The sequence below is a fragment of the Anabas testudineus genome, chromosome 16, assembly GCF_900324465.2.
Source record: "Anabas testudineus chromosome 16, fAnaTes1.2, whole genome shotgun sequence".
In the NCBI taxonomy this organism is placed as follows: domain Eukaryota; kingdom Metazoa; phylum Chordata; class Actinopteri; order Anabantiformes; family Anabantidae; genus Anabas; species Anabas testudineus.
In genome coordinates this window covers 10,042,482-10,063,043 of record NC_046625.1, presented here as the reverse complement: position 1 = coordinate 10,063,043, position 20,562 = coordinate 10,042,482, and the positions used below count along the sequence as shown (strand labels likewise).

The 20,562-nt window shown below is 43.1% G+C and overlaps 2 protein-coding genes across 6 annotated transcripts; both read left to right on the top strand.

Moving 5' to 3' along the window:
• The first annotated feature begins 546 nt into the window (after positions 1–546).
• Positions 547–9,268, top strand: si:dkeyp-69b9.6 (zinc finger protein 865). 4 transcript variants are annotated; one of them, XM_026371848.1, is made up of 4 exons: positions 547–1,144; positions 1,519–1,646; positions 3,326–5,797; positions 6,086–9,268. In XM_026371848.1, exons 3-4 carry the CDS (start codon positions 3,769–3,771, stop codon positions 8,452–8,454), a joined length of 4,398 nt encoding a protein of 1,465 aa, XP_026227633.1. In that variant the 5' UTR covers positions 547–1,144; positions 1,519–1,646; positions 3,326–3,768; the 3' UTR covers positions 8,455–9,268. The 4 variants fall into 4 exon arrangements, with proteins under 4 accessions (XP_026227633.1, XP_026227632.1, XP_026227631.1 ...); XM_026371847.1 differs by having other exon boundaries at positions 547–1,140; positions 3,326–9,268; XM_026371846.1 differs by having other exon boundaries at positions 1,519–1,631; positions 3,326–9,268.
• A 1,890-nt stretch (positions 9,269–11,158) lies between these two features.
• Positions 11,159–19,226, top strand: dbpb (D site albumin promoter binding protein b). 2 transcript variants are annotated; one of them, XM_026371764.1, is made up of 5 exons: positions 11,159–12,198; positions 12,365–12,652; positions 13,369–13,818; positions 16,628–16,893; positions 17,614–19,226. In XM_026371764.1, exons 2-5 carry the CDS (start codon positions 12,463–12,465, stop codon positions 17,827–17,829), a joined length of 1,122 nt encoding a protein of 373 aa, XP_026227549.1. In that variant the 5' UTR covers positions 11,159–12,198; positions 12,365–12,462; the 3' UTR covers positions 17,830–19,226. The 2 variants fall into 2 exon arrangements, with proteins under 2 accessions (XP_026227549.1, XP_026227550.1); XM_026371765.1 differs by having other exon boundaries at positions 11,160–12,198; positions 16,628–16,887.
• Positions 19,227–20,562: the final 1,336 nt, after the last annotated feature.

Below are 20,562 nucleotides of genomic sequence, written 5' to 3'. Positions count from 1 at the left end.
GGGAGGCCTGGTCTCTGACAGAGTAACTAACGCCATAAAAACTATAACCAAGAAGAGCTCTAAAGACAACCATTACATTTTACTTGACTCTTTCTCGTAAGAAAACAAACAAACAATAAAAGTATGGTCACAGTTTTTGTGAGGAACAAATGTGTCTGACTACATATTTTAAACATACAATATAATTTCCCATGTGCAGACAGGATCTATTTACTGTATTTAGTTATTTTTGTCTCAGTCTGAGAGATTTTATGATCATGTTTAGCACCTTAAATCACCAATTTATACGTAAAGTACTATACCTGTCTGCACTGACCTGTCTCAGTGAATTTTTAGTTTTTCCTGCACTTTGAATGAAGTTAACCTATAAATAATAAAATATTAATGGCACTGCTACAACTTTTTTAATGTAAGTGATAATAAAAAAAATAAGAATATATTTCTAATAGACAAAAAAAAAAAAAAAAAAACACATTGTTGAACTTCCTAACTTGTATTTGTTTTGTATTTTTAAATGTCATAGCCTAAAGATATAACATTCCTAGAGCATGATAGAGGCCTGTTAGGTACCAGTCATTATGCAGCCTGGGGAACAGAGCTCAACCTCCCTCTGAGACCGGGTAACTTGGAATATAATCAGCCTCAGGGGTGTGGTGGTGGTGGACTGGGCACAACTGATCTCAATACACAGCTCTGGCGACGCGGATCCCCGTTTTAATCAAACGCAGACTCCGCCGTGAGCCCCAAACTACAGTCCGTGAGCCCCGCTGGTGCTACCCGGAAACATTACAAGGGCCGGAAAGGACCAATGTTAAGGGAGCACACGTCACTCACTTTTACCCAAAAATATTATCGCCGACCATCCAAATTTCTCTCGGCCGTCGAAACCTTTTAGCAAAAGCTCCCTGCCAGCGCAAAGTGCCGTGATGAAATGGCGACGAGGCGGCTGCGGTATCCGTCGGCGTTGATTTCTGGGGGTATCGGTGGAAGCGTTCACCCAGCTCAGCATCCGTGAAAATGGCTCTGGCTAACGACTGGAAAACAGCACGCAGAAATGGAAGCGGACGATAGCTAGCTAGGCAGTTAGAAGAAGGCGTGACAGGCCTCATCCATCTGCAACTGTGCCGTGCTACTGGATGCGTAGGTAAACATTTGCTCCATATAGGTTACGGAGATGTAAATGCTAACGCTAGCATCGTGGTGTTAACGGTAGTTGTTTTTAATAGTGTGGTTTGAAATGATGGCTAATGTTAGCAACGGTGCTTATTCGGTTTTCTAGATTGCGTGTGGCAGCACATAGCTAAACACGCTGAGCCAGTGTAAAATATGATGCTAAGGAGAACCGTGAAGTTTTGCATGCAAGCGCGTCCAATGTTTTTCTTTTTTTCTCCAAATGTTAGCCAATACTATTACAGGATGCCTCCTCAAGTGCATCCGTTATTACTTGCGCCTGTGTTTACATTGTGCACCGAGAGTGATTGTGATGTTAATTTTTAGCATTTCTGTCCCTATTCACAGGATTGCAGCTTTACATTAAAATGAGAGCCAGTGAACTAAGCGATAGATAATTTTTCTCATCTACCAAGGGAACTCGGTCCCCTTCAGGTTCATCGCAGCGATCAGAGGAAACGGTGAGATTGTGCGAGGTGAGCAAAAGTGAGTGGTTGTACTGTAGCTAGTATGGTTTTAGGCATTTCAGAGGTGGAATAATGGGGATTTTACAACAATTTATCATCATTATGCGTTTAATTAATTATCCCTAGTAGAATTTATGTTCCACCTCTTTTGGCTACAAGAAATGCATTTAAAGGAACTATTATTAAATTGGAGTTGGAGTTGAATCAGGCATAAATATATATGTATATATATAATATATATAGTGACTACAAGTGCAAAGAAAAACAGAGGGCTATCTCAATAGTGCATACAGTTGAAATGTGCTGCATGTATAAGTAACATAAACAGTAAAAACTGGATGTCCAGAATAAAGTATGTGTCATGAAGTCATTCTCTAGACCTAATTTTAACTATTACACAGCAACTGATACTGTCCAACTACCCCTTTGATTAACCGTGGCTAATATTACTTTTAAAACATTTATGAAACGATAAATAATCCCATGCAATTTATTTTGACAGTGTGTGGACTGGTTTCAGTCTGGTTTTCATTTTAATGTACTGTGATTAATGTACTTAATATGTTTGTCTTTAATACTTTCTAATCATAAACTACGACAAAAATGAAAAAGTCCACAGTGTGAGTATGGTACACTTTTGGCAAGAAAAGGTGCCCACCTAACTTCTAAATGAGGATTGAATGTAAATAATTAACATTTGTTTGCAGGACCAGTTGACCTGCATTTGAATACATTATCGCTGCTCTCGGATGTTTGTTTCCACACTAATGACTAGTGAATAGTTTCATGCTGAAAAGGAAAACCTGGACAAGGGGCTGACAGTGTCCCAGTGGTTTCTACCAAATTAAGGTATGGATAAGGGTTTAAAAAAAAAAAAAAAAACGGGCTCATGTACATGAGCTGACAGTTGATGATTAACCTAATGGTCCCGTTTACCCGTTTTCGCCATCACCATGATCCATTGTCAAAAAACACAATGAGGAAGCTCTGCTTTCTATTAAACTCTAAAAGCAACACAGATAAATGTTCCCACAATATAAAAGTCATACTGCAATACAGTCCATTTATTTGTTTTTTTATTTTAATGACAAATTGTTGAACATAGTGTTTAATCTCTGCTCATATAGAATTCTGCTCAAAATACAGCCTGAAATAAACTGTCAACTTCCTTGTAACAATTATAAGTCATGATTCACAGAACTCTCAGCACACGTGGTAAAATGTTGCAGGGATGCCATCAGTGTAAGTAGTGGGGGTATAATCCAAATTATCAGTTGCATACACACACCTGCATTTCACCAAACGCGATGCATCTGTTGTCTATTGTGGTTTTACATACAGCACCACCACACCCCTCTGTGTTCTCTCTGTTCGTTTTCCTCAGTAAATATTTGGTACTGGATCTTTACATAGTGCATTTATATTGTTAATGTCATAAGAGAGGACACAATACATGTGAGATATTGTACATTATATAGCTGCTGCAGCAGGGTTAAGGGGTCGTTATTGTGGTGAATAATAATAATAATAATAAATCAGGTCACTATCTAACATTGTTAAATAAGCAAACTTTGCCTCCTGTCACTGCTTGGTTTCCCTTATGGCACAAGCCTCCTGTGAACTAACTGAGCTAAATCTTCCGCTCTATGACTATCATTCCTGTCTGAATTTTGTGTTTTTGGCTATAGGAACTTCTTGGCTGAACACGGATGAGGAAACTTGCTTAGATGAAATTGTCATCGCTGTAACTCTCAAAGGAAACAAGAAGTCGTCATTTGAACTGCTTCTCAATAAAACTATTCTAAGCAATTTTGAAATTAGGTGGAACTCATCTGCCTGTCAAAAAGACACTTTTACCTTTTGATCATAAACTCGGTCTTCTCAGCTACCCCACTCGTTTTGGAAGTGTGGGCAGTGGATGATCAAGAGGGAGTAGCAGCACCAGAAGTAAACATTCTGGAGAGACGAACTGTAGATTAAAGCTGACATTCAAGTAGTACTGAACGAAATAGTAGCATAACCTTACCCTTAGGGTAAAGTATATTTTTCACCTGTCAGTGGTGGGATCATTGTTTCCACTCCTAGCGCTGGAGGTTTGGCTCCTGTACCCCCATGTGCAAGTGAGTGGGAAATGTTCCAATTTGGAAAATACAATCTGGACATTATAGAGATGTTAAGTGGGCACCAGGCCCACCAATTTAAAGGCCTTGGTTTAGATCGACAACTACAGCATCAACAGCAAGTGCAACTCCACCAGCATCAACTCCAGCAACAGCAGCAGCAGCAGCAGCAGGCTGAGTCTTCTGGAGCTCTTCTGTCTGGACTTGGCTTGGGCCCCCTGCAGGGGTCTAGAGGTAACGCCTTTTCTGATTCTGCCTCCATTTTTGCCAAGATGAGTGCCCCTCCTCCCCCACCTTTACAACAACAGCCTTCCTCATCTCAGAGCTCTCGTTCAAAGTCAAGCAAGATGAGCAGCAGCAGCTCAAGTCATTCTTCAGGCTACCCACAGTTCCTGCGCTCTTTCCACCCGTCTGAGGCAGCACTAGCACAGGAGCAGTTACACCCAGGTGTAGGCCGTTTTGAGCACTTTGCAGGGGGAAGTAGCAGTAGTGGGAGTGCTGGGGGATTGGGAGGATTAGTAACATCAGCACCTCCACCCCCTCCTCCTCTGCATCCTGGCCTCTCTGTCCCCCAAGCTTCACCTGGTCCCTCTTCTCCTTCCCCTTCAACTTCTGTGGCCACCTCTAATAACCCTTCTAGCAGCAGTGCAGTCAGCTCACTGGGACACCAATTGGTTGGGGCCCAGTCTGATGCACGGAGCCTTCACCAACAGTTTAGTTGCATGTTAGCTGCCAATCAGTATTTCCTATCTGGGATGCCCGCTAATGCTAGTTTAGAGCAGTTTCTTGTTCAACAGGGAACCCATAATCACTTAGGCATTGGTTTGAGTCAGACAGGTGCAGAGCCTAGTACTAGTCTTGCTCCACCTCCTGCTTTGCATTCTTCGCACTCACATGCCCACTCCACTCCCCAGCCACAGCAGGCTCCACAGCAGCCTCTTCAGCAGCAACAGCTTCCACCGCACACCCTCTCTCATCCTCACTCTCATTCTCATCCTCACCACCCGCTCCACCCTGGCTCTCAACCCTCATCGCTGGGTGGCTTTGACTTCCAGGGCATCCCTGTACTCTCATCAAATCAGATAGCTTCTCTGATGCAGCAGGAGGCAGGTTTGCCCCTCCCCTTACCACTTCATTTATCTTTACCTAAGGATGATGGTAAAGGGGAAAGTGGTGGAGGTGGAAGTAGTAGTGGTAGCAGCAGCAGTAGGAGGAAGAAAGCTATGGCTGGCTACTTGCCACAGAGAAAATCTGATAACAGTAATAATAGCAGCAGTGGCCATGGTCACAGCAGCCACAGTGGTAATCCCAGTGCTAGTAGTAATGGAGGGCTTAGTCATGGTCAGCCCCCAGCTTTAATTGGGAGTGGGGTTGGTATGTCAAATATAGGTGGAGACCCATCATCCCATCTTGCCTCATCATCTTCTTCCTCATCAGTAGTTTCTTCCTCCTCCTCCTCTGCTCCCTCTACCACTGCTGCCTCAGTACTAGTTACTAATGATTCTCACCTTTCTAAATCGGATAACCAGAGCTCAATGCAACCCAACCATGCAGACTCTGATACAGAACCTATTTATAGCTGTGGGCAGTGTGGCAAAAGCTTTCCTCACCTTTCAAGCCTTCGCAGGCATTTGCGCATGCATGAGCCAACCACGGCAGGCACTAGCAATACTGCCGTTACTGGCCCAAACCCTATTCACATTAAAACACAGTCTGACCCAAGCCTTCCCCATTCGACCCAAGAAACTCCCCAACCCACACCAAATTCTTGTCCTAGCCCAGACAAAATATTTAATTGCCCTGATTGTGGCAAAGGCTTTAAGAAAAAAGGGCACCTCCTGCAACATGGTGTTATACACTCTCCAGCCCGCCCATATGGCTGCTCCACCTGCTCTCGGGCTTTTAATCGTAGAGAGTCACTGACACGCCATGAGAAGATACATGAGGAAAAGCCATTCCGATGTCCCGCCTGTGGTCGTGCCTTCCGCGAGAGCACCTCTCTACTCAACCATGCTGCCTCAGGCACCTGCGGCAAGCCAGGTAGGGGACCCAAACAGCGGGGCAGCAAGACAGGAACTGATGGTGAGGACAGAGTCGGGGGAGGGGGTGCAGGAGGTAATGGAGGAGGGGGAACTTATCAAAGCAATAGAGGGGTTATTTATGGGAAAACTGAGGATGAAGATGGTGTAATCATTGTGGGGGAAGGAGAACCAAAATCAGGTTTAGGATGTGATGGTCTGTATCAGTCTGGAAGGGGAGGGAATACAAATGACAGGGACAGAACAGATGGTAAATACCCCACTGACTACTCTCGGAATCGTTACACAGGCTACCATGATGACCACCGTTCTCAAGGTAATCCATCTCCATGCTACTCTGGTGCCTCCCCCTGTGGAAGTGGGATGGCGGGCCCAACTCTGAGAAAGGCACCCTTGGCCCCAACACTGCATCCACACGCTCAGAGCCACAACCAGCACCACCATCCGCAGCAACAGCCTCACCTACCCCTTTCTTCTCTACTGGATGACTCAGAGGATGATGTCACTAGCTCTGTCAATAATGCAATCTCTGCTATAACGGCAGCTAGTAACAGTGGAAATAGAGGGGATGATAGGGGAGACATCATAGGAGGTCTACTAGGTGGTCTTGGGTTAGGGCCTCTGGGCTCACCTTCATCTACATCTGGTATGGATAAGAATTTCAGAGGTGGTGGGAGCCAGGAGGCAATGAGCAGCAACCCACAGAATCCTGCCAAACCAAAACGCCCCCGCAAACCTAGAGCTAAGAAAGATCCTGCAGCTGGTGGACAACCCCCCAAGCGCAGGCAGTACACTCCTAGAATGGGCCCCAGTGGGCTCCCACGCACTCACCTCTGCAGTGTCTGCGGTAAGGGATTTGCACGTCGCGAGACCCTGCGCAGGCACGACCGCATCCATACTGGAGAAAAGCCCCATCACTGCACTGTTTGTGGAAAGTATTTCAGAGAGGCTTTTCACCTTAGCAAGCATCAAACGGTCCACTCTGGAGCAAAGAATTACAAATGCAGCATCTGTGGGAAAGAGTTTGGTTACTCCCAGAGCCTCAGGAGGCACAGCAAACTCCACCAGAAAGGGGAGATGGAAGAAGTGCCCACAACACCAGCTCCGGAGAGCCTTAACAGCTTTAACCCAAACCCTCAATGTAGCGTGCCCCAAGAAAGGAACCAGAACCAAGCACCAAGCACCTCGTCTTATTACTCTTATACTCAAGATGTCAAGCCTCAAGACACCAACCCCCAGCCGCATCCTCCACCCCCCCCCCCACCACAGCCCCCACCTCCACCTCGACTCTACACCTGTGCTATATGTTGGAAGTCGTTTCGCCATCACTTCCATCTGACTGCACACCACCAGACGGTTCATGAAGGCGGGGGTGAAAAGCTCTTCTGCTGTGAGGTATGTGGAAAAGCTTTTGCCTACTCCAATAGCCTCACTCGACATAAGCAGTCACAGCATGGGATGACCCGCACCGAACAGCCTAACCCGCAAGAAGGCAACAGTGGGTCTGGAGACAACAGAGGTGGGAGCGACGTTAATCAGTCAGCATCAGAGAGCGAAGCTGCCACCAATGCCCTTCTGCAGATGGCTCCTTCCACAGAAAGCCACGGAGGGCAGAGTCTTAGTGTCGTCACTCATAGCCACCAACAGGCACCCCCACAACCTCCAGCAGGTTACTCTCCCCTCTTTTATGATGCTGCAACAACCCAGTCTTCAGCCTCCAATGCCCCATCTTACTCGCAGCCTCTGCCTCCAAACTCTACGATAATGCCCCCCCAACACCCACACTCCCCAGCTGGGGTGAAAGGAGAGCACATATATCCAGCTGGATCCCGTAGCCGTACGCTTCACACCACAGCCCCGTTTCAGCCCCTCACGGAGCTGCCCTCCACTGAACATCATCATCTGCATCACCATCATCATCACTCCCACCATCATCCATATCAGTCAGGTATCCAGTCCCACCAACACGGTGACTGCAGCATCGAGTTATCACACGATGAAATGAGACGTCACAAGAAGAAAAAAAAAAAGTCCGAGAGGAGAGATTGGAGAGAAAATAAATGGGAGTCCCAAGATTTAGTCAGATTCGATGGAAGCAAAAAGAAGAGAAAGATAAGTTGTACAATAAGAGGCCAATCAAATAAAAAACAAGGCTCTCTCCGTTTGACAATTAGGTGTGGAGGAGGATCAGGTGGTGGTGGGTATAAGCTTGTCAACACTGGAGGAATGAAGGTGCAGATCCTATCATCTCTCAAAGTCCCTGTAAAACGTTTTGGCTGTCCTATATGCCCCAATTCTGTGTTTTCCCGCAAAGCGGGACTGCTAGTCCACATGGCAGTTAAACACCCACAAAAAGCTTCGACCACTCAGGAGCGACTTAGGTGCAGTGTGTGTGGGAAGCAGTCTCAAAGGCCGATGGCCGCCTTCATCCATCGGGCCTCCCATCGCGCCAGAGGGACTTTCTCTTGCCGCCGCTGCTCTGCTCGCTTCTGGAATGCTACTCTTCTCCACAGGCACAAGGTGTCCTGCCGCCGCAGGGCTAAAGGACTGCAGCGAGGAGATGCCAAGAGGTTGAAGTTTTCAAAGAGAACAGGAGAAAGACAAACCCACGAGGGTCAGGGAGAGATGCCATTCCTACAGGGACCATACAGATACTGAGCATCGTGGTATTTGAAAAGAGTGGCACACAAGGGATATTTTAGTTCTTAAATAGGAAGGTGAGAAAAAGGGACTTGAAAAGGCGCCTGTCGCCTTTAGGATAATTTGCCTCGTGTCTCTATTGACTGCTGACTATTATAATGAGTGTGTTAACAATTACTGTAGAGCATCCTATAAAATATCACCAGAAATTCTTCCAGTTCATATTGGAAGGTATTTTCAAAGACATGACTGTTTCCATAGGATCATTAACCCCTTAAGTGCATTGACACTATGCTTGGCTGACACTGTGCGGTTACTAGACAAGTTTAGGTGAAATGACTTGCTAATGTATCTCTCTTCCCTCTAACCAGAATCCCTGCTACACATCTTGCTGTATGATAAATGTCTCTGCTGTGTACTTTGTCTTGTTGTTGTTCACTTAGAGGCTCTGAGGAATTTTTTAAAAATGTAAAGTGCATTTATTAGGAGTAGGGACATGGGGACAAAGACCTTTGTTGATAGTTTGTCAGTGCATGTTTGTTCTCTGGTCAAGTTTTTTCCTGAGGTTGTGAAATCACTCCTACAGTATGTGATGATGGTTTATTCAGTAAATCCCCGGACGTTTGTAGTGTAAACTTGATTTGAAAGTTACTCTATATTCCCTAGTGATTTAATCACGTATAGATACAATGTCAGAGTTGCTGGTAATTAGCATCACAGGAAACCCTCTCCTGCCAAAATGAAGAAACCTACAAAAAGCCTTGCTTATTATGCTCACTTTACTTTGTTTATTTGAGATATTCCTAGCTTTTATACCAAGAGATTGAAAACAGGTTAATCAAATGGACTGTAACACATGTATCTCATGTTATTTGTATGCTCTTTTTAGCAGTGATTATTTCTAAAGTACTTCATGGTGTGTTAAAGACAAGGACCTATCATAATAGAAACAGATGTAATATTCCATGTATTTATGTGTGTAACCCAATCAGTCTTCATGCCAATCTTATACTTAACCCCTTTTACCTTTCACTTTTGGCTAAATTGCAATCATATTCCTATTGTGAAGCCTTGTTTTTTTTTTTTTTTTCTTTTAAAGAAAAATAAGTTTTAAGTACATCATGTCACTTTATTCACATATGAAATGTTCATACCCCTGTCAAGCCTTGTTTTTTTTTTCTTCTAAAGAAAAATAATAGTTTTAGTAGATTTCTATCACATTATTTACTGAGAAGTCAGTAGTTGATTATATTTCAGCAATGAATAAACCTTAAGTGTAATCATTTGTTTTCCTTTCATTTCTGATTGAAAGTTACCTTCTGCAATATTAAAAAGATGGTACAAACTGCTAGCTAGTCACTGAACATAAGTAAGTTGTAACCAAAGTCAGTATTAAAGTTTTACAATTCTTTAGCTCTGTTCAATGTGAGTTTTGTATCACTCTGTGGATTAAATGGATTTCAGGATGTAGTCGATATACCAATAATGTTCTTAGGCTTAGCGATGTTACTGGCTGGATTACACCAGGGTAATAAATTGTTTTCAGGCGTTAAATTTACAGTATCTCATCACTAAACTTGAAATAAACGACTGTGTGAAACTTCTCGCTCCCAGCTCCACAAGATGGCAGTAAGCAACTCATTTATACTGTACTTGGTCTGGTGGGGATGAGTGTGGCAGTCACATGGATTTTGCACTGTTAGGGGGTGGACTAGTAGAGTGTAGTGTGACTGAATTATGTGCCTGTCTGTTGTTTACTACAAGATTAATGCCACAAAGTAAACAAAAGGATTGAGCATCACGATCAGTTTAAGTTGAAATAAAACATCACTGTATATATTAAAGTTTGTGATTTAATAGGGAAGTTCAATGCATGTAGTTTTGCCTTAGTATTAACTATACACTTACAAGTATAAATTCACTGCATTACATGTGATCATTTGCAGCTGTAGTTGTAATAATGTATTTATTATTGATTTCAGGATAGATAAAAGCTGCCACAGTTCACTCTTTTATTAATGTCTCCAGCAATAGGAATTTTGTTTCAGTCAGGATTGCAAGTGATGGTGCTGCCATGTGGGATATGTTATTTTAAAATCACAAGTGCGTGCGTGTGTGTGTGTGTGTGTTTGCAGTCAGGTTTATGATAGCAAAACATTGCAAACATAACATAAGATGGTTACACCCACTGCTCTTTTAGGTGGGGTGGTAGGTCAGAAGGATTTCAGTCTTACAGTCGTTTCATCTAAACAGAAACTCGGGACCTGGTTAAATGGACCAGGACTCCAGATCACAGTTGACAGCTCACATCGTTTCTGTATTACGCACATGCAGTCGATAATCTTCACGTGCACCGTATATTATTCGCTAAGCCTGTGAGGTGTGATGACCTACGTCTGCTCTATTTTCTTATCAACTCTTGCATGTCCAACTCTGGGAGGAAAACAGCTGAACTCTTGTGCCGCGCGGTGTTTTGCATGTGCTCCGCATGTGTACAGTAGAGCAGACAGCCCCTCGCGCTTTTTGTGTTTCGAACTGGTCTCACGCGGCACTGGCATGCACGGGGGAATCCGAGTGGGCGGAGTCGCCCGACCTAGTTCTGGCCAATGGGCGCTCGTCGTGGGCGGGGCCGCGCCTTACCACAGCTAATCAGAGCACGAGCCGCCAGCGGACAGGCCCGGTCTCCGCGTGCCTGATCCACGTGAGCTGGAACAGCTATTGTACGCCGGGAGGCAACGTGCTGAAGAGTTCCTCTCCTGAAAAAAACGGCACGTTTTCTGTGGATTACACGCAAAGTGGCAAAGCTAGTGTGCACCAGGCGACTACTACAGAGAGGCCAGCATGTGCTTTAATAGAGGGAATAAACAAAGTTGTCAGCTGTGTGTGACGGGACGTGTTAAAAGTGCGACTTTGTGTCATCCCGCTAAAAACGTAATTCGCACGTTTCCTGCCACCGGGGAGAAGTGACCGTGTTCGTACCTGTCGCACCGAACAAACAGGCTCCGCTCCGCGAGGTGTGGCACGGAGGTGGGCGTGGCCCGGGAACGGAGCGAGGCCCGCCCCGCACACCGCCTCGCGCCTCGCTCGCTTGGAGCGAGAGGTGTGACGTCACGTGAACTGCCCGTGTCCGTTCCAGCTGAGAGAGAGAGGTAGAGAGACATAGAGAGACACACAGAGAGAGAGAGAGAGAGAGAGAGAGAGAGAGGACGGTCGGACGTGGACGTCTCTCGGCCCAGACACAGACTCGAGCCCGTGCGCCCGTGACTGGATCCACCGGATGCAGAAAAGTACTGACAGAGAAAGAAGAAACGACCCCCTCCTCCTCCTCCTCCTCCTCCTCCTCATCGTCCCCTCCCGACGGACAGCAGACAGCGACCAAAACTTGTCATCTGACCAGAGCAGCCACAGCTCTCGTCGCTGTGTGTGTTTTTTAGGATACGCTGTTTTGCCTTCGGTTGTTTTGTTTTGACGGAGGTTTGCTTTGCAACTGTTTTGGGATCTTCTCTCTGAACACCGGACGATTAACTCGGGATCTTACTCTACAAGTTTGAACAGTTGTGTTATTCAGTCCGTGCAATCTGCCGGTCCCTGTCATTTAGACGCATTTTGTGCATTTTTATTATGGACTAGTCAGAGGATCTGACTGCCTCCTCTGAGAATAACACGGTGAACAGTTTTTACAACATCCAGCTACAATGGAATACTTCGATGAGAATATTTCTGCAAGACAATAAGCATACTAAGCAAAACTACAAGTTGAAGGTAAAGTTGCACATCTCTATTAATAGAAGTTTCAAAGTATAATTAATAAATTCAATTATTTATTAGTAAATGCAATGCAGGAGTTTTTGTCTAAAAACATTTTTCCTCCCTCTGCCCCCACCCCTCCTGCACACACACACACACACACACACACACACACACACAGCCATCCAGCATACTTGTCCTATTGGTAGGTACTCCGGTCAGTTCGCCTCGCCCCTTCAAGTGCCCCAGGTGTCTCTCTGCGACCCCGTCTGGTCCAGGATGTCCAGGCAGCTCTCCCAGCTTCCGACCCCCGACCTCCCAGCTGGTGCAAGCCCACAGTTTGGAAGTTGTACTCAGCCTGCAGGCTCACTCACAGGAGGGCATCTCAACTCGATGACAGGTCTGAAATCCCTCCTGCAGCACCCCATGAAGGGAGACCAGCGTTTAAAAAGTCCCAGTGATGGGAAAGGTGAGAACATTTGATGAATGAATGTGTTTACGTTTTATGTGCTGTGACACAGTCTGTATTCAATATATGCAACAGCAGAGCACAAATAAGCATACCCCCCTGTTCCACCCATTGCTACTAACACAAATATGCAACATTATTATATAGCAAAGATCAAATATGTCATATTTATTGGCATCTCTTTTCACACAAGTCAGAAGCACTGTCACACATGTTCACGGTGACTCTGATGAGCATTCACCTGGATTATAATCCTTGCTGTGATTTAAAATGAGCCTCCAGATTACAGTGGTTGAAAGCATGTTTTGGTTTAGCTGTAATGCTGCACAGGAATGCATTCGAGTTCTCTTGCTGTGCTGAAACGAATCTTCAGCTATTGTGAGATTTGTTCAGGAGCTTACGCATATGTTATAACAACAAATTGATTTTGGCTCTTGCCTAATGCTGCAATTCAGCTACCATCTGGTCCATCTGTGAGTGTGTATTTTTTTTGTGAGCTAGCACAAGAGGGAGATTTTGCAGAAGTGTATCTTATGTGTACACCTGCCACCCCATTTAGTTCTGCACAAATATGGAGATTTTAGCATCCATATCCTAAAGGCCACTGATTTGAAATACTTCAACAAAACCATTTAGTAATAGAACTTGACTAAAGTTACCTTTCATTATCTCCTTCCTGAAAAATAATAATGACTCAACTCCCCTTTGTCTTGCAGACAAAGACAGACTGGACCTGGATGAGGACTCCTTGGGAGTGTGCCCTGTGAGGAGTGGCAGTGGAATAGGCAGCCATAATAACAGTAATGGTTGTGGAGGAGGTGGTGGGAATGGTGGAGGAAGTTTCAACCAGTTCTTGGGGCCTCTTCTGTGGGATCGCACCCTGCCTGCAGATGGGGGCCTCTTCCAGCTTCAGTACATGGACTTGGAGGAGTTTCTGACTGAAAATGGAATGGGCAGTATGCATAACAACAACAGCTCCAGTTCAGCCCAGATTCCCTCACAGAGCTCCCAGTCAGCTGTGCCCAACCAGAGTTCCCAGTGCCTACCTCCCTCTTCCCCACCTGGATCTTCATCCTCTTCACCCTCTTCCTCATCTTCCCCGTCACTCATTGGTTTGGAGGTGGCTCAGCCGCAGAGCCTTGCAGGAGGAACCGACTGTCTGCACGGTGAGTTCACTGGCATGGTCCTTTCGGTTCTTGAGGGAATCGATGGACAGTTCAGCTAGATATTACCACAAACCCACAATGGAAATATAACAGAAGAGGGTTCTGCAAACTTTGCAGAGTTGAAACAAGATGGAAAAGACAAATTGTCCCCTGAGGCTGATATGACACAAGTAAGACCCTACAATTCAATAATAGCTGAGATACAATCAAGGTTATATGGTGTACTTATAATGCTCCCATTTGTTAGTGATTCAGCACTTTAACTGTCCTTTGAGTTTAAAAAATACCATGGTGACAAAGCACTTTTTCTGCCCTGTGGGATCAAACTGAGGGCAGGAGATGGAGTCACATGGCTCTAAATGCAAAGTCAACTTGACAGAGAAAACACAAGTCTGTGTCAGGCTCAGCAATGACGGAAATGTGCTTTTTACTTTATAGTTTGGTGTTGTGTTAAATGTTACATGAGGGAGCAGGGAGAAGTAAAGTAAATTAATAAAGAGGCAGAGAATAAAAAAAGGTGCAGTAAATAAAGAAGTCCTGAGTTACTTCATGAACCAACCTTATAGCAATGACAAGATTTGGTTTAGTCCCAGCCAATTATTAATGTGCAGGAGGGTCAAAACAGCACTGAGAGACAGAGTTAGAGAGAGAGAGGAGTGTGTGGAGTGTTTGCGGTTGCGTGTCTTTAAATCTCTCCTCACTTCACACACCACAGCCATGTACACGTGTCGGTACACGTGCGGAGGCTGAGAGTACTGGAGTGAGAGAACTAGAGGCAGGGCCAGTAGACATGTAGGAGGAGTCCACAGGGGGAGGGACAGGCTGAGCAACAGGAAGAGATTCCCTGTGCTGCTGGACTTCAAACTGAACATTTGATCACCAATGAATGACATTAAGTACACAGATTTTTTATGCTTGATGGAATATTGACACAGGACCAGCAAATCTGTCCTTCAGTGACGAATGCATCTGAATAAAATTAATAATGCATTTGTACTGTATAATAAAGCCTATTACAACCCTTTATATGACATTTATATACAAGTACAAATATATGAAACTAGAGGAGTTGGACTATTCTGTGGTATCTCAGTGAAATATTGAAGGCAGCAGTGCTCATCAACATATAAATGTGCTGGCTACCTAACAAGGAGCAGAGTTGCTGTCTACTGTCGCAGTAGCTCCTTTCACTGCTTTGAATCATACTGTTTGAGACCTGATTAAAGTCATTACGTATTCTTGGGGTTGAGATGTGGACAAATATGCACCAAATCTACTCCTGCAGGTCTGTGTTCCAGAGCTTTCTCAAAAAGGGTTGAGAGTTTGCAGGTTTTCATCCCAACATAACCCTACACCAGGTGGTTGCACTGAGTAGTTAAGTGGCATAAATCACTGAAATCTCCTGGTTTAGTCATAAATGTAGAAAAACGAGATAGAGGCACATTATCTGTACTTCTTGAAGCTTGATTGCTATCCACACCAAGATTTATTGGCATTAAGGACCTCCTGATTACACATGCTTGCCTCATTTTGATGTCTCTAATTTGTCATTTTTCTTTGTACCCATGGTGTAAGCATGTCCTTTTACCACCTGATTATTACACAGCCATTACTCATGTGATAGCTGCTCATACATTTACAGTTTCACAGATAACGTTAGTAACAGATGGTAACACATATCATACTGTACGTATTATCATACATACATTTCCAACCAACAAGCAGCTTGTTCTTCCCACCACTTAGTGTTAAGTTTTTTTTTTTGCAGATCACACCTCATTATGTACTTTTGTACTGTTAGTGCATAGTATTTCCACATAGCAGTAGAATAGTGTGCAATAATTACTAGCTTTGTGAAGCTTAGGGCATATGTGTTTACTTTAGACTTTGTTGATGCAAATCTGTGGTAATTTTGTAAGACTGCAGGGTTGTCAAAGTATCCATGGATGGATACAGCATCTCTGTTTTTATCACATATTGTAATACTTAAAAGTTAACACACTCCCCTGAATAACACTAGCCTGTTATTTTTATATATAAATTTCAGTATAATAGATCTTTATATGGAATTTTTTTTTATGTTATTGAATTTGACCACTGTCTTCTGTGTATGGAGTTTGCAGGACTATATAAGGGGAGTTTTGTCTTATAGGGGAGTCCTTAATGAAAATGGGCTGAGGTATAGCCCTCATATACTAGCCCCACCTAAAGAAACTGGTGTAAAAGGGAGGAGCAGAAAGTCACATTTACACGTACATTGGTATTTCTTTCTAGATATTGGATTTGGCATGTGATAGTTCTCTGTAGTTTCATTGAGTTTAAATATAATGCAATGACTTAACCAATAGATTTCATAGACGGTCTTTCTTAAATAAGAAGTATATAAAATGGGAGACTTTTGGTGTCTAATATATCTTACATATCAAGTTTTTTGCATTTAATAAACTATGGAGTACTTGACATTAAATATGCAGATCTGACATATATTAAAAGTATGTCTTAGGAAGGGTTGTCGGGTGTATTCCAACGGTATCTTTCAGGTTCTGCCACTGAAATCTTAACTGTCCATAAAAGCTGACTGAAAAACATCCTCAGTTGTTTGGAATCAGTTAAGGGTAAAGGAATGTGTTTGTTGTTTGTAACACTAGGAAGGTACTCTGCTTCCATCTGGTGGTCATCACGATGAAATACTGAATCTGTACTGTCTGATCTGTTTCTCTTTTCTCAGTGTGACACTAGAAGGAGTTTAAGTATGAATGTAGGTAATTGAAAAGCATGTCAATCAAAATGGTCTTTTTTGTAATTTCAGGGAGTCAGACAAGTATGAATGACTCTTGTGAGTCACCCTCTTCCTCGTCCTCGTCCTCCTGCCCACCTCTGCTGACGCCCACGGGCAGCGGGCCAGATGTTATCGGAATCTTTGACATGGATTCTTCGGACATGGCTATGTCCAACGTCTCTGAGCAGCAAAACTTCGACCCCAGGAGGCACTCCTTCAGCGAAGAGGAGCTCAAGCCACAGCCAATGATCAAGAAAGCTCGCAAGATCCTGGTGCCAGATAACATGAAGGCGAGTGTAAGCTAAAGACACAGAATTTTCTATTTTAATTTATACCTTGGGAGGGAAGAAACTTCAGGCCATGATTAGGAAATTTTGTTTATTATACATTTATATATTTTACTTTTTTTGAATTTTGCAGATTTATTTTCTTAACTAATTGTTTGGTATAAAACGCAAAATGAAGAAAACCAATTGATAACAAAATACACAAGTATACAGGAAATTGACTATCATGGCATTGAATGGCTTATTTAGACTCTCTTCAGAAAATGTTAATACATATTTTTCTGTAAATTGAAGACTCGTGTTTCTAAAACATTAATGATCAATTTACTTCAGTTTAGTTTATTCAAGTTAATCTGGAGGCAGTTTACAATGTAAGGTTTAAGACCTTACAGTGGAGCCGGGCTCAGAGTGGGCGGCCCTCTGTTCGACCATATACCAAAAAAGCTGCATCTCTAACATTTTTATGTACAGTGAGAAAGCAGCTGTGAGCTCGAGGACCTTAGACAACACACAGGGGTGTATGGATTTAAAAGTTCAGTTAAATAAGCTAAGGCCTAATAAGTATAAGATATGATGATATTTTTTCATAAAAATTATGCTTCACACTAAATGCATCGAACAAGCAGGGGAACCACAATGTAGAATTTGCAAAGCTGAAATAATATCATCAATACTATTTCTCAAGTAAAAGTGATGAAGTGACTCAGTACTTTGGTTGTTTTCTCTTAGGATGAGAAGTACTGGACAAGGAGGCATAAAAACAATGAAGCAGCAAAGCGTTCCCGAGATGCTCGCCGTCTTAAGGAGAACCAGATATCAGTGCGTGCTGCTTACCTGGAGCGGGAGAACGCCGCCCTCCGACAGGAAGTGGCCGAGATGCGGAAGGAACTGGGCCGCTGTCGCAACATTCTTAGTAAATACGAGAACCGCCTCGCTGACCAGTGATGAAGGCGTGGAGCAAAATCTGGAAGAGGAGGAAAATAAGCTGGATTCAATTTAAGACTGATTTTTTTTCGGGGGTGGGGGGTTCTATGATGGACAGAATGGGGTCTGGATAATGATGATGAGGATGATGAGGAAGAAGGTGATTATGATGATGAATGTATAAGACGAGGAGAAGGTTTGTGTATCGAAGCTCAGGTGTCTTGTTTTGTTGAGGTGTCAGCTCTTAAAAGTGATGGACGGAGAGAATAATTTAACTGATGAAAGATGTGACTTTTAAGAGTTTTGTTATTGGAGAATTGTATATTTTTATAATACTTCAGAAAAATTAGAGGGAGAGCCAATTTGGAGAATAATTTTGTATATTTTCTACATGACTGGGACATAGAGACTGGGCAAAGCTATGGTAAATGTCTTTTTATTCTAGATGAGTGAGGAGATGTTAAAACAGGTGGTCAGCCATTGATGGGTATTTTTCAACTTGATTATTATAGTCAGGATGCAGCAGCAGGATGAGGACGCATGTAACAATTGTAATATAGAGAGCAAATTTATCTTAAAAGCATATAGTTCAACAATTTTGTGGATTTTACTCGAGCACTTAATTTCTTTTCCTGTTATGTTTCTGTCACTGGGAACGACCATGCTACAAAGAGACATAATGACAGACGTGAGGAGACACCATGTAAACAGTCCAGCACTTTCCTCAACACTTGTCTAATCCAGTCGTGTGTACTCTCTCTCTAAACGCAGTACTTCATCCTTTTTTCCAACCATATTAGCTCTTTATACTTTGGGCTTATGTATGAGATTGGAACGTCTTTCTCTAGTCCCTACTTGTACCTTTGACTCTGTTTCTTTGCCTCTATCCCAGTGGAGTGCTTTTAATCTACTCTGGTGTTTCAAACTCACCCGGGCTGGTGAAAGCTTGTTGATGCCCTGAGTAACGCTGCTCCTCTTGGTCCTCTCTTTATATTGTTGGGATGTTTCTCTTATGTCTCTTCCTCTGTTTCTATGTCCAACTGCTCTATTTCTGTCTATTCTCACTTATAACCAATCCACTCACAGTTATCTGCAAACTCTTCTGATAACATTTTGTCCCATTTTGTCTCTCTTGTACCATGATGGTACACAGAGCTAGTTAAATCTCAGTGTTGTAACATATTCAGAAATAGTAGTCATTCTTCCCAGTGAAACGCACATTGTTACTTTACTGTACTTTATGAACACATGTTAATTAGCATTATTATGGAGCGAGAAATGTTGTGTATAGAGAATAGGACTATACTATTTTGTGTATTTGATGTATTCCAGGAGATGGGTTGAGTATCCCCATTGAGTGGAATTTGTTAATTTCTCAGATTTCTGGGAGAAATAAAAGCCAAATTTTCCTATGTTGATCCACAAAGCTTGTTGCTATTTAGTGCTTTTTACAGTACTGCTCCTTTCTTACTGTTTACTCCTGTTAATACTCCTTACTTTTTACTGTATCTATTATCTTCTGTGTGTACCCACAACACCTACACAAGGCCACGGTACACTATGTTCCTGGGAAAGGGATGACTAGTAACAGAGTGTGATTTTAATCCCCTTTATGACCATGATGAATAGTTACCATTACTGCTATTATTATTGTTATGGTTATGATGATTATCCCTCTTATTGTTGCCGTTCTATATTATTGAATGATTTTCTTTCTTTGGATGAACGTGATCTGTTCATCTGTGCACCTTGACAACACCTTTGCTCTTCGCTCGTTGTTCCTGAGAAAGACTATTCAAATGGAAAACACCCTCCACTCTACTATTTGCATCCTGCTATAAACCTCCAGACATCACCCACCTGCTATGGACGGCCACTTTGGTTTCTCTGACCATGGATTTCACCAATATGACTCAGTAACTTAAACATGATGTTCGTGCAGACTTACTTTACGGTTCACGATGACGTCTTCTGTTCCTCAGCGGTGTATGGACTATGCACACTATCGGTATGCTCCTTGTTGGTTTATTTCAGCCTCACCTCGTCACCTCAATCAGTGATTGTTTGCTCTCCCAACAGGATTTTAGTATTCAATATCCTCACAGACGTGGTTAATACATCTTATAGTGACTCTGCTGCATCAGTGGTGTCCATGGTGCCCAGCTCCCCAGTGCTGGTTATTTGGATGTAGTTGAGATTTCCTTAAAACACCAATAAAAGATTGTTCTCATTCACTACTGCTTTGTTTTTCTGAGGTGTTTCATCACAACGTTATTATTTCAGTAATTCTCCTTGCATCTTGAATTAAAGCCCAGTATCCATCAGTAAAAATGGCCATCAGACGTTAAAAGTTCAGGAGGACTACAATTCTATTTATTTCTTAAGCCTGATAACCAGACTGTAATATGCGGTGAAATGTCTCTAGACTAGTTATCTTGATATCACCCCTGTTTGTTCACATTGTGTGCATTCTTTGAATAGGCGGTCCAAATATAAATTCTTACCCAGAGGCAACCCTTACCGTCCTTATGACATTTTTCTTTATTTCTTTTCATTCTTACAAATAAGTATAATTCTCAGTCAGATAATTCAGTTCAGTTGTGGTTATTATAGAATAACTGCTTCTGTTGGCCTGAGCATCAATTAAAGAATGAATATGTCACTCCAGGCTGCGTGGTTGGACGTACAGCAGAGATGTTGCATTCGTGACATCAGGTAAAATCAACTAATTTCCTCCTGTTTGTTTATAGCGTG

Coding starts and splice junctions, on each gene's coding strand:
- si:dkeyp-69b9.6 (XM_026371847.1), top strand. CDS start 3,769: ATGTTCCAATTTGGAAAATACAATCTGGACATTATAGAGATGTTAAGT.
- dbpb (XM_026371764.1), top strand. CDS start 12,463: ATGTCCAGGCAGCTCTCCCAGCTTCCGACCCCCGACCTCCCAGCTGGT. Junction 13,819..16,627: donor AGGAACCGACTGTCTGCACG/GTGAGTTCACTG, acceptor TTGTAATTTCAG/GGAGTCAGACAAGTATGAAT. Junction 16,894..17,613: donor CAGATAACATGAAGGCGAGT/GTAAGCTAAAGA, acceptor GTTTTCTCTTAG/GATGAGAAGTACTGGACAAG.